Source organism: Athene cunicularia, assembly GCF_003259725.1.
Source record: "Athene cunicularia isolate RWA chromosome 10 unlocalized genomic scaffold, athCun1 chr10_part1, whole genome shotgun sequence".
In the NCBI taxonomy this organism is placed as follows: domain Eukaryota; kingdom Metazoa; phylum Chordata; class Aves; order Strigiformes; family Strigidae; genus Athene; species Athene cunicularia.
The window spans coordinates 3,290,564-3,303,814 of record NW_020799112.1 but is presented as its reverse complement, the minus strand read 5'-3'; the positions used below and the strand labels follow the sequence as shown (position 1 = coordinate 3,303,814).

The window sequence follows — 13,251 nt, the reverse complement described above, 5'->3', positions numbered from 1 at the left end:
CTCCTGGTATTACTTGGGGTTTATTTTCCAACAGTAAGTGCAAATACACACAACACAGGCAAAGGCAGCATCATACATGTAGCTCACCAAACTAGGAATACTGGAGGCAGTTAAATACTTTGGAGGGGTGTTTTTTTAATATTTTAGTATTCAGATGTCGATCCAATTAGAAAAAAATAATTTAAAAAGTGCTCTCCATTTGTCCATTTCTTTTTCATTAAAAAGAAAAATTCAAACGATCTGATTTATTATATTTTCAAGAGAGAAAAATCAGGGTTAGAAAAGCAGCACTGTATTTATATTTTTGTGCTTCAATATGTACTTCATGGAACTACGAAGATATCCTAGTTTAGGGGCCAATTTTGCCTGAAGAGAACATAAGAGACTTTATGCATAGGAAAGAAAAGTCCACTGTGGATCAGGGAAACATTAAGCTTTAATTACAGTTTTTCTGCAATTCAAGGGTAATATTTGGCAACAGACTGAAAACAGCTCTAAGGGTAGTAAATTTTTCTTATGTAGTATCTCTGATCTCTAGGTGGCCAACATTTCCTAAGAAATACCCTCTGTATTTCTTCAGGAAAAGTGGAGGTCATTTGCACAGCGCTACACTGAGAAAAGGGAAGGAGTTTGGCATCAAAATGAATCTTGTCACTTGTAAAGTGCTGAAGGATTTCATCTCTTGTGTAATTACCCGCGGAGCCGGTGCTCTGGCTCGCTCTGCAGAGAGCCAGCAGTGTTGTGACTGGCCCAGCACAATACATGCACCTTTCACTAAGTATATTTGAAATCTAATACCTGGAATCCTCTTGGAAAGATTTGGTGAAGAACAATGAGCTGGCAGCTACTTAGAGGAGAATGCACAGGTTGCATTTGGGTTTTGTTTGTGCCAAGGACCTTCGGACTATCTTTTTAAAGTGTTCGTCAACAGTCCTATGGCTTGTTGATTCTAACAGCGTCATTTAAATTATTTAAAGTATGTACATAACTTTTCAATTAACAAACTGCTTGGCTCATGAAAATACATGCACACAATTTATAAGTAGAAAACCAAGACTAAATATCTTATGATGAGCAGGTCACTATGAATTAAAAATGAGTTTTCAAATAAAATATTTAATGACATTTCAAATTAAATGAAACACTGGAAAATTAAAACTTTCACAGTTAAAGAGTGCTGCTATTTAAGCGTTTCAGCAAATCAAACTACAGACGTGTATTAACCTGATTTACATTCCCAATACTAAAACACATAAGAATCAAACACACATGGACAACTCTTAATATCCTATACTTTAAATAGTACTATAGGGTGAAGTGAAGAAAACCTCAGCAAATGTTAAAGACAGAACACTGTCCACTCACTAGAGCTCCCAGTACGTATGCTTTTGCAGAATATATTAACAGAAGCAAGTATATCTGTTTGTATAGAAGTATAGTAGATACAGTTACCAAATACATACAACAAAAGAATCTTAGTCTTTTGAGCCTTTATTCTCATATATCTCCTGGTATTTTTACATTTATATGCTCTGTTTGTGAAGCATACAAAAATTTCTAAATTAAAATAGCTATTTTACATACCGTAAACTGGTGTATCAACAGGTCCATTAGAAAAGTGATCTTATTACTAAAAAGAACATAGGTGCAGTTTTCTGTGCAATTACTACAGGTGAGGCTGTAAGCATTTATAGTGTTGCAGAGTGACCTAAAAAATCAGAAGAAAAAAAAAAAAGAAAAATAGGAATTTTACTTTTTTTTTTTCAGTAACTTAAAAGCAATTAATGGAAGCATATCACAAAACAACCTTTCAGCAATTCACATTTGTTTTCTTAAACTTGGGATTCTGAACAGAACTAAAAATTTACATGAAAACAATTAAATAATTGATAACTTCATGACAGTGAAGCCATACTTGTGACGAGTCAGGTACCATATGACTACTGGACTCTTCTGTATTCAAAACTCATAACAAAACTTAACACAGAATACCAGTTGATTTCATAATTTGGATATAAGGTCCCTTTCCTAGCACAACCTCAAAGAAAAAATACCCTGTATAAAGTAATTCACAGTGTACCAGCACCAGCTTTAGGGAGAGGCTATTGTGTAGCTCCTGTGAACTAATGCAAGGAATGGAGAGGAACAAGTAATTTGTACTGAGCAAGCAACACTGAGCAGGTGAAATTCCTGTCCAAAACCTTCTACTGACATCTTGTGAACCACTACTGTACAGAGCCTTTATGTATTAGTGTGTAACTACAACACCCTTAAACTGACCTATGGCTGGTGGGAAGAAGTAACAGTTTTGCCATGGTAAGAACAGAAAATCATGAACATGAGTCACAGAAAGCTGCAGATCTATAAAACATGCCCAATTATTCTTTGCATCATGCGCAGCCATTTCTATCCGCTCCAATTAAATTTCTTCTCAAAACAGGATTTGTAGGGAAGCTGGGACCAGTCCTATAGAATATACTCACAGAGAAGGTAAATCTGACCATGGATAATACTATTTCAGAATAAGCACAGAATTTATTACTTGAACTTTTCTTACTACAGAAGTTATCACTGTTACTATAGAAATATGACACACAGACACACAACACAAATGCATCATAAATATATACAATAACAAAGATGGCTAGAAATTCAAGTTGTTTGTTTAACGTAAACCAAAAGGAAGAGATCTTTACTTTGTTGGGTTCTTTTAACATGTGAAAAATGTGAATAAGTTCAAATAGGCTCCACAGAAGAAAATAAATTGTGAGCACTGTCAAAAGGTCATAGAAAAGTGGGTCTGCAACAAACAAGCTATCATAGAGAAAACATCGAAGCTGGTTTTTAACATAAGAAGCTTCAGACTAATTCAACATACTTATAGAGAGTTGAGCTTTACATTTTATTTTTCTTCTAAAATATTTTTTGAAACAACAAAGTTATTTACATAATGGAAGGCTGCTTTACTGATTGCTGTGTTCATTGCTGTGGCATCTGTTTACTTAGCATGGCTCCCCAAAGCTGAAATGGAAGCATCTTATATACATATATTGTATTTCGCATGCCAAGAAAACCTGGAAATGCTCAGTGGGCAGAAAATATAGAGCAAAATACTTTTCATTTGTATTTCTGGATTGTCTTTTTCTTTAGCTGGAGAAATAATGTTCAATTTAAAAAAAGAAGCATTACCTTGCTTGGTTTGATCTACAAAAAAATAAAGAACATTTGTACCTTTCCTTTGTTAATATTCTGAGTACCTCCATATTACAAGTTACATTAATTTTAGTGTACTGGTAATCAGTTTTACTGCCTAATTAAAACAGTTTCAATCTGCAGCTCACATGGTAAGAAAAGAATATTAAATCATTATTTATTGATCAAAACCAGGTTAATTTTCACCTATTTCACCTCATTTTTACCCTACAAGGATAACACCTATACAAGATTCAAGTAGCATGCTCATCTGCATTTTTTAAAACTTGCCTTGCAACAGGATTCTCTTTTCCTGTCTTGACTATATAAAGGTATTTATTTCATTTTCCTCAGTAATGCTGAAAAAATTTTCATTAGGCCCTACTTTTACTTTTGATGAAAGTTTATTTGCTTGTGTAGGTGTGTTTACAGGGAGAGATATGAAACTATATTGGTACTTTCTATTTTCAGTTGAAAAGAAGATGCTTTAAAACAGCATCTGTCATTTTATCAGCTATTAAAAAAAATATTAATTCTATTTAAATATAAACATTATAATTTACACAAAGTGTCAAATAGGGAGTTGCTAGGTTAACTTATAATTTTGACAGCATTTCAGAGTTTCGGAGGTGCTTTAGTTAATTCACTGCAACAAGGTTTCTTGATACATAGGATCCCTAATTCCCAAGAGAATAATTTATTTTACATTCAAAAATACAAAACCTTCCCACTTTATATATAGAACGAATTCCACTGTAATGATGCATCATGCTTTTGTATTTCCCAACTGAATCTCATGTCAAAAAAAGTACTTGCATTTTCAGAGACTCCAATAATGCTTTTGAAAAGGTGGTGTAAGCAAATGGATGTCAAATTAATTTTTCACAAGAATAAAGAGGGTTCTTTTAATTGATAACATAAGCTTTCTAACTACGGTGTGTCTAAATGCATTCTAATCATGGCATGCTCTGAACTATGATTCAGTTCCACAATTTTTTTTTAATTCAAAATTGGAAGTGTCAGCACAGAAGCTGTCCCCAGGTGGTTTGCAGTGTTAAATGGCAGATTAAAGACAGCACAACTAATTTCTTTACTTTAATCTTATTAAGGGAACAACAGCTGTCAACTGTCACCATTTCTGCACAAGGCCTCTGAGACAAGCGCAGGGCTGTGAATGTCAAGCCAGAACTTTATTTAACCACCAGTGAAACTCTATGGGATGAAAAAGTCAGTACATTTCTTACCATTTTCTTTTCCTTTTGGAAGCTCTAACTGCTCTTAATTTCCAAACTTTGATCTCAAGAGATATCAAAATCAGTTGAAATAGTAGTATGAGGCTTCATGTAAAGCAGCTGTTTACAGATTACTGATGTTGCTCTAAACTTTGTATCACACCCGCAAATCAGCTTTAAAGCTATGTTAGACTGCATGTATACTCGAACCACACAGTAAGTCTGCCCTCTGATGTAAGACTCTCCTCTAGAGTAAATCCAATTATAAAAACACTCATTATGGTACACAAATTTTGATCCAAAAAGAAATCTGTCTTTAAACTAGACAAAAATATGCATCTGTATGTTATATTTGTTTTACACGAGTACCAAGAAACAGGAAGAGGATTCATTTTAATCCACATTTTCAAGCTAGATTTCAACAGTTTATATGCATGTATGTGATTTTCTTTCATGCTAACACATCTTCACTCTCCTCAATTTGCCTGATATAAACAAGTTGACAAACTGTAACGCTCATTAAAAATACTGAGGCAGCAACAGTATCCAACCACACAAAACTAACCCACCATAGTGCACCAGGATATGTAGGCGAGAACTCACAACTTCTGCTTTATAACAATCAGGGCATCATCAACATTTAATTAACCTGTTTCTAGTGTAAAGCTTTTCCACATTACTTTCAACTTCTGAACATTATAAATTAATCTACTTTGATTATCAATAAAGATAATAACCCCAAAATTGGGGCAATGAAATAATAAAAAACTAAATATTATCCAGTTTAGGATGTGTTAATTTAGTAGTGAACTGCTCATTTTTAACCAGTTTGAATATTACGCAGCACTCTGATGGAGAAAGAGAGTGATCAGTATTGGTATTTAAAAGCTGAGTTGAGAAAAAGTGGGAAAACAGAAAAACAGTGCACAGAAAGGCTGTAGAGTGGAACAGTTAAAGAACCACAAAGGTAAGAATACAGACTGAAGCAATAACAACAAACATTGTTTTTAAGGTAAAAAAACCAATTGTAACTCTTGAATACTATATGTAGGCCCTTATACTTCACTCCTGGGGGCTATTACACAATCAGAAACCCTCAAAGATTCACAATCAATAATTATTTTGTCCATTTTACATTATTCAAGGATATCTGACAAAATCTGGGCTCCAGCTGAAGTCTAGTCTCACTTAATAGAGACAAGACAAAACTCAGCATGAATTCTCCTTCAAGACACTTCCAAAACCAGATCAGCATTTCATTCTGAAATGTTATTGTACTTATGAATAAACTATTGCATGACAAGTGACAATAAAACAATTCATTTTAACCCAACATTTACAGGTGTGATAGAATTTGAAAGTCTTCTACAGAAATTCTCCAGTCCCTGGATTATTAACTGTTTCACTGCAAGATCTGGCTCTCAATCCAAAAGTTTTCTAAGATTTCACAGAGCTCCTTTCAACAATAAAACCTCTTCTGTATTGCATAGGAGGGCAACATTCCTTTATTCTTGAGCTCTGAGAGCTTGAAATCCAGCCCTGAGACAGCAAGAATACATTCTGGAAAGAGACAGATGCTGCAGGTTTCAAATGTTGAGTGGTCATTCTCTTTAGACTATCTTTATGTCCTTGTACCAACTGCTAATTTTCAATGACTGTTTCTCTAGAGGGAATACCTTACAAGAAAATAAGAAACCTTGTTTTGCACTTTATGTAAAAAAACCCTGTGAACAATCCTACAGAACTGCATGAACAGTAACAGCGCAGCTTAAGAAATGTATGCTCATAAAATCAAGTAAAAATTACAAAGAACAAGCTATAAACCCAGTTCTCAGCTCAAAATACTTCTTACTGAAAAAAAGTAGTATGTACGAATGCCATCCATAATATTATGTAGGCACTATTTTCTGCTTTTTATGTATATAATTATGGTTTGAGCTTTTTTACCCTGATAACATTTCCTTTAAATAAAAGATGCAAGAAATTGTATGAATAGAGAAGATACATTGTAATAAAACTGACTTTAATCATGTCTTAACTTGTAACAAAAGTCCTCCTTTGTTTCTTACATAACTACTGCTAACATTTATTTAAAATGCCGGTCACCCAAGGAACTCAAAGTGTTTCACAAATGTTACGTAAACAAATGCTAGAAACCTCATTTGTTAGTGGATCTGTTAGTTTACAAGGCCAGTAACATGTCATAGCACAAAGGGGCTAAACGAGTTGCACACAGCAAATACACAAGGCAACACAGGGGATGAAAATCATCTTCTGGTCTTGATCTTAAGTCACTAAATTGTTTTGCTGCTCAGCTCCCATCTGCTTTTCAGTAGAAGTGTAAGAAAAATACTGTCAAACTCTGAAACCTCTTGAAATTCTGCTGACTGTGTCTTATTTTCTGGAGAATGGAACAAATTCAGGAAAATTACAAAATGCTACTTTAAGAAATAACGCGGCTGGACACCAACTCATATGTTAACACCAATAATAAAACTTACTATAATTCTCTTTTCCTTTTGCAGTGATTTATCTGAAGGGGAGAAAAAACTGCCCCAACACCAAATGTATCATCTGTCTCATAAATGTCACATCTTTTTCAAGCATTTACCATCCTACTGGTCTAACTACCAATCTGGACAGTAGTACAAAACAACAGGCATATTGTTAAATCTTCTGATAATAAAGCTTTGTCTTGTAGACATGGGATTAAAGTTCTGAGCTGCACCATACTGCCGGGATTTTGGAGAAAGAGAGATGTAGATAATAGCCCATGTAATCTCCTCACCTACTTGTAAATAGCTTATCCTCATCACAAAACAACAGACGAATTCCCAATTTAAGATGAGGACAAATGGTTAAATATTGCAAGAGCACACAAACAATCTTGAGTACAGTAGTGTCCTTTAGCAAAGCATAATTGGCTAAGGGAACACTGGAGGGCAATTAATGAAAGATCTTAATTCAACTTCTTTCCACAGGGCTTTGCTTTGTCTTTGAAAAGAAAAAAAACAGTTGCTTCACTAGATGCAAAGTTTAAGAATTCAGGTTTTAAATTATATTTGCACAAAAGAAAGAAATATAATTTCAAACTGATTTCAAAAATTAAATGAGGAGAGTCGTGACACATTTTCTTCCTCATTTAGAAAACTAGATATATTCTATGATTATCCTTTGGTTCTGAAACTCTCTCAAACATTCTGTTTTTAAACCAACACATTTGAATAATTTCTTAAATACCTTCAGTGAGAACATACTGATACGCACTAACATGGTTTCTCTAAACCAGCCACATTTACTCCTGCTTCAAACTGCTCATAGGAAGTCCCACTCTCTGGAACTATTGCTTGCTATCAACAGCTGAATTGCAGATTCTGCACAAAATACGTTCTTCTCTATCAGAAAGACAACCACAGAAATAACAACAGAGGAGGCTCTGCATCACTTCTAGAAGACTCTAGACCCTGTAAGTTAGACTCAAGCTGTTAAAACTTTTGCAGAAAAAAAATTGCAAGAGCAATTAGCTTTAGAAAACAAGATTCTATGTTAAATGATGTGCAACCTAATGTATAACTACCAAACTACAATACCTTCAGATGCCTATTAACTGGAGACTGCAATTTGCTGTAAAGTTGAATGAAATGCTGTATTTCACTAGTGGAGCTAAGTTCCTTCAGTAGATTTTTTTAACATACAAAGCTGTCAGAATAGTTTATATTAATCTCTTTTGTGTCTTGATGTTTCTTTTGGAAATACAGATAGTTGAAAACGTTTTGGTTTTGAAAGGTTTAAAAGTTCTTTTTATAATTTAGTCATGAATAAGCTCAGTGATTTGAGAAACCAGATAGTTGTCTGAAATAGGTATGAGATAGACAGTAACTGCCATGGAGAGAAGAACCTCTGATAAATCTTCTTAGATGTTTTTTCTGTTATACAAATTCTGTTCTACACTGGACTTTATTTACTGACACGCAGATCCTCTGAGAACTAATACATCCTCATACTGTCTAACAAACTTCAAAGAAAATGTTTTCAGTAACATAAACAGAATATTCTCAAACTTTCTCAACAAAGGTTGCCAAAGTGAGACTACTTCCAAAATAAAAGAACAAAAAACAAAGATGTATAAGAGATGCACATTCTACGAATTTAAAGCTAAATTTAAGGTAAGATTTATGTGGCCCTTTCCCTTGCAAAGTTTATCCCACACTGATGAGGATAACTCAGAGCCTCTGCAAATTAACGTGTTCAAAGGTTGGTGCTGAGCTGCTCACCACAGGACTAAATTCAGGATTGTTCATCAGTGGAGCTGGCTGGACCTGAAGTGCATTCTGCATGACTTAGCAGGAAGGCAGGAATCTTATTCTCTTTGAAGAACAAAGTTAAGATATTAAAAGCATGTTTCTTCCTTGGTGTTCTTTCCTAGTTCTTCACACCTGTCCCATAACACATTAATGGACAGTTTTAATCCAAACCCTCACAATGTAGTGCTTAAATTCCAATTATTATAATAGTAAAATATATATCTATGAACAAATTATGACAATGGTACACACTGGGATATCCTGGGCTTGATCCCTCTTGTAGTAAAACCATGCCTAACTCTGCTCTGAAAGGACATATGTGTCTTTGAATGGATAAAAATTACTGCTAGAGATCAGGGAAAAAAGCATGCTTTTGAGTTATCAAGTTTTTGCAGGTATTCTATTTAGTCACCATCTTTTTTTTAGGGATTAGATCTTTAAACCCTTCTATTCTTATGTGCTATAAAGAGGAATTCCTCTAATCCACAAGAATTTTGGTTTACCTGTTTGCAGAAGCCCTTTCAGCTAAGAGTATCACACAACTGTTTCATTTTAAAAGCAGTCAGACTAGTGAATTACAACCCTTTAAAAAATTCCCCCACTTCCCACTAGAGAGCTTTACAGACTAACTTTAAAAAGGTATGTACCTACTCTTTGGTTTAATACAGTTTTCTCTTTTCTCGTTTTGTACAATTAGGGATGCTCAAATGTGTCATAGCTAGAAATAAAATCACCAAGTTGGAAAATCAGAGCTTGAGTGGAAATGTCTTTCACCTTCCATGGGAGCGTAGAGTACAGCACAATTTTTTTCTCTGAAGTTCAACACTGGACTATAAGAAAAGAAGCAGTGAAGGGGCAGGTGTGAAATAAATATTCTAGTGATCCTAAATGGCAAATGAAGGACCAATCATACTTACTTAGAAGGAATCCGTGAAACCGCATTGAGATTGGTGGGAGATGTCACCGCTTGAAGAACATTTTCAAGGGCAGTCAGTCCTCCTGCAGCCCGAAATGCTATCTGATCTGCAGTGTTCTAGATAAACACAAACATAGAAGAGAACCAACAGAAATTAAAGAAATTCCCACATAAAAAAATGTAACTGATAGACAATTGTTCTGAGTTTCGTCAATGTAGAAAATTCTTAATACGTGTATTTATCATGTTAAATGCCTTTGAAAAAAAGCATTTCACTGCCAGTGAACAGGAAAGAATGTTCTTTAGAGCAAGTGGTGAAATTCTCAGGTGCTATTTTTCTCAAAAATCATATATACTTATCAAATACTATACAGGCAAGACAGTCGAATACCGTATTTTCTATAACAATATATTATAGGGATTTTAATAAAGGTAATTGTTATCTGTTGCTGTTATCTTTGTAGCTATACTTTACTGCTCTGCATATGATTTAAAGAAAACAGTCAACCTATATGGGTACTTCCTCTTTTTTACAAACTTTTCCAAAAGGAGGCAGCCTCCAAGCTTGTTCCAAATTGTTCACTGTATGCATAAAACAGCTTAGGCAGATCACTTTAAAACATGAACACCATCATTACACTGATGATACCTGGTTATGTACTTCACAGAACGTGGACCTCATTAAGTTGTTGCTCTAGAAGAAAGCCTGACAATGTCACCAGTCATTTTAGCCTTAATCTTGGGAAGACAGAAGTGTTGCCTGACAGATGCTGTTGAAGATACAAGTTGGTTAGCTGTTCTGTCTTCTCAAGTTAATTGTTTGGAGTTTAAGCACCAGGTTAAAAACCTGGATGTGATTTTTGGTAGCGCTTCAATTACGGGAAACTACAGAGGTAAGGTTTGAAAATGGCACCTAGGTGATTGGTGTAGTTTATCTCTTTGGCAACTCCAATTTATTACCGCTCCCCAGGTCATTTGTCTAATCCACTGCTTGCAGCTTATTCAGAATGTAGCAGAATGAATGAATAGTTTTAGCTTTGAGGTACAACCTTCACATCCAGCTTGTTTAGTATTAGTTATGCTATGTTGTTGGTTATAAATGGAAAAATCAATTTAAACTAGTCATATATGTGCTCCTAGCTTTCTAGATTAGATTTTCTTTCTTCTAAGTGTCCTCTTTGAACTTCCACTTAGCAGAATTTTACACTTAAATACCATCCTAAATTACTCTTACAGTTTGCAAATGACTGAGTTTCTGCTAGAGCAGGCCCAGCATTCTAGAACTTACATCTTTCTCCTTTCCTGCAAAATTGGTTTTATCTCATACTGTTTAAAATAAAGCAAGCAAGATTTTTTTCTTCTCTACTTTTAAGTTGCTAATTTTGTGTAACTGTATTGGTAGTTTGTATTTAACCATCTTGATTTTGTCAATGATGAAGATATTCTAGTTAATAAGAAATCTATTTCTTTTCCTCAGTGTTGCAATCACTTGGCATGTGGAAAAAAATGGGAAGTGCTCTATAAACAATAATTATTAGTTTGTGAAGAATGTATTATACTGTAATAGACCATAACAGAAAAAACTTCTAGTGACCCTGGCAATAAAATCTTTCTTTGAACAATTAGAATATAATTGAGCAACATATATTTTGATTTAGAAGGGAAACATTTTTACCTGGGAGAATAAAACATTGATATGTAAACACAAAAGTATGTCTCTTACTTTTTTTTTTTTTAAACTCATGCAATTTTTTCTCTATTAAGTTTCTTTCATGCAAACAACTATATTCTATTTAAGTTCCAAGCTCCAGAAAAACTGTTCAAACAGATAAATCAGTTATTCAAAAAGAAAACATTTTCCACAGTTAATATGAACTGCATGTAGCTTTTTAGACAGCCAGAAGTTTTACCTTCAAAGGAATAACTAGCCTAAAACGAATGGAATCTGTGTGCCAACTCACCAAGCAATTAAGATAATCAACCAATGATTTCCTATAGGCTAATTGAAAATATAAATTGAAATATAATTTCTAAGCAGTCAAATTTAGTCCAGTTAGCCCAGTAAGTGTGCCTTAACTGAGGAATTATTTCTGAGTTTCACTCATGTATTCCTCCTTTACTTCCTCTTCCTCCCTTCTAACAACAACCACCAAGAAAAAGCACACCTCCTGTGGACCTCTGACACAACACAGTAACTGCACGTCCAGCCCAGCGTGACTGGGATAAAGCTGCAGTAAGCACTGCCTCCCCTGCAACGCTTTCCAGTAACCTAATGAGAAAGACAGCCAAACAGCAAAGAAATAGTCCTGCCACAAATCAGATACTATTACTTGAGCACCTTGGCTTATGGCCACAAGATCTCAAACTTCCTCCTCTTCCTCCCTGGCCCCACCAGTGCTGCAGAGTAGTTCAGCACCCGCCAGACAAAGCCTGGGGCCTTTCTAACATATCAATTTTCACTTCGGCTTAAAACCTCACAAGTTTAAAGAGAAATTTTGTTACTTCATGTGTGCATTCTCCTTGGCAATCAACATACACACATAATAAGTATAGACAAATGTGCACAAGGATTTCTGCATGATTGGCATGCTGGCACCACAGCACACAAATGAGAAAGACATTTATGTGACACCGGTGATTTATTTGCTACAGCATATTTGTTAGTGCTACTCCAGTTTTAAATGTGCCAAGCACTTCCCACTTCTCACTTTCCCTATTTCTCATGGGAGATTATGCCACAACCTATTAGCTCTTGAGGCGAAGAAGTCTTTCCTGTCATTTAGACCAAATATGCCCTTTCTCTATTTCATCCCATTACTCTGAGTTATATCCCATTTTATTGCACTCGTTTTGTTTCTCCCCTTAGTAATTACTCCATTCTTGAAATCGTGTACTGCTACATTTTCCTACTTGGCTTGTTTCTCAACATTTTAGATTCATTAATGCTAAACTCAGCTTTCTATTTTTTTCATGTAAACTTTTCTTATCTCTGATCTTTTTTCCAGAACTCTTTTCTCCATAAATACCTAGTCATTAAGTGTCCAGAAAGGAACTCTTTTTTTCCCCACCTAAAATCAGCCACCAGAGCCACACTGAAAGAAGCTATAATGTCTCGCTACTCTGAGATCTTCATGTATCTATTTATAAAGAATATTCACCTTCTGAAGCTGTTTGATTTCCTATGCGCTCTCCTTCAATCTGGAGCATCATTTCTTTTCAGCATCACTTTAGATGGACTTTTTTCAGAATGCCTGTTTCACTTCTGTTTAATATTTTGCTAAAATACAAGTATACTTTGCAAAATACAAAGTTACCTTTTAAAGAACTTCCTTTACAACTACAGTTTTCTATCAAGCAGAAGTGAGTTTGTAATTCTCAGTTTTATACAATTTAGCTTTACATCCTATTATACTTTCCTCTCTAGATCACTCATAAAAATGAACAAGCATTTTGATGCTTAGCCATGGGGGAAAAAAAATCCCTAAATATGTGTATGGAAGAGAGAGAGGAAAAGCCTTAAATAAAAGGAAGAAACAAACCAGCAGCAAAGTTGTAAAAGATACACAAGCACGGTATTTGTTCATGGTGCTTACAAAGGTCTATAAAG

General features: G+C 34.8%; 1 protein-coding gene across 2 annotated transcripts in view; it reads right to left on the bottom strand.

Moving 5' to 3' along the window:
• Positions 1-13,251, bottom strand: part of SCAPER (S-phase cyclin A associated protein in the ER) — a 167,449-nt gene that overhangs the window by 46,120 nt on the left and 108,078 nt on the right. For both annotated transcript variants that reach the window (XM_026856249.1, XM_026856250.1), the window contains exons 24-25: positions 9,646-9,761; positions 1,585-1,708 (exon numbers count right to left, since the gene is read on the bottom strand). In XM_026856249.1, coding sequence (XP_026712050.1) covers positions 1,585-1,708; positions 9,646-9,761 — 240 coding nt within the window. The remainder of the gene's footprint in view (positions 1-1,584; positions 1,709-9,645; positions 9,762-13,251) is intronic.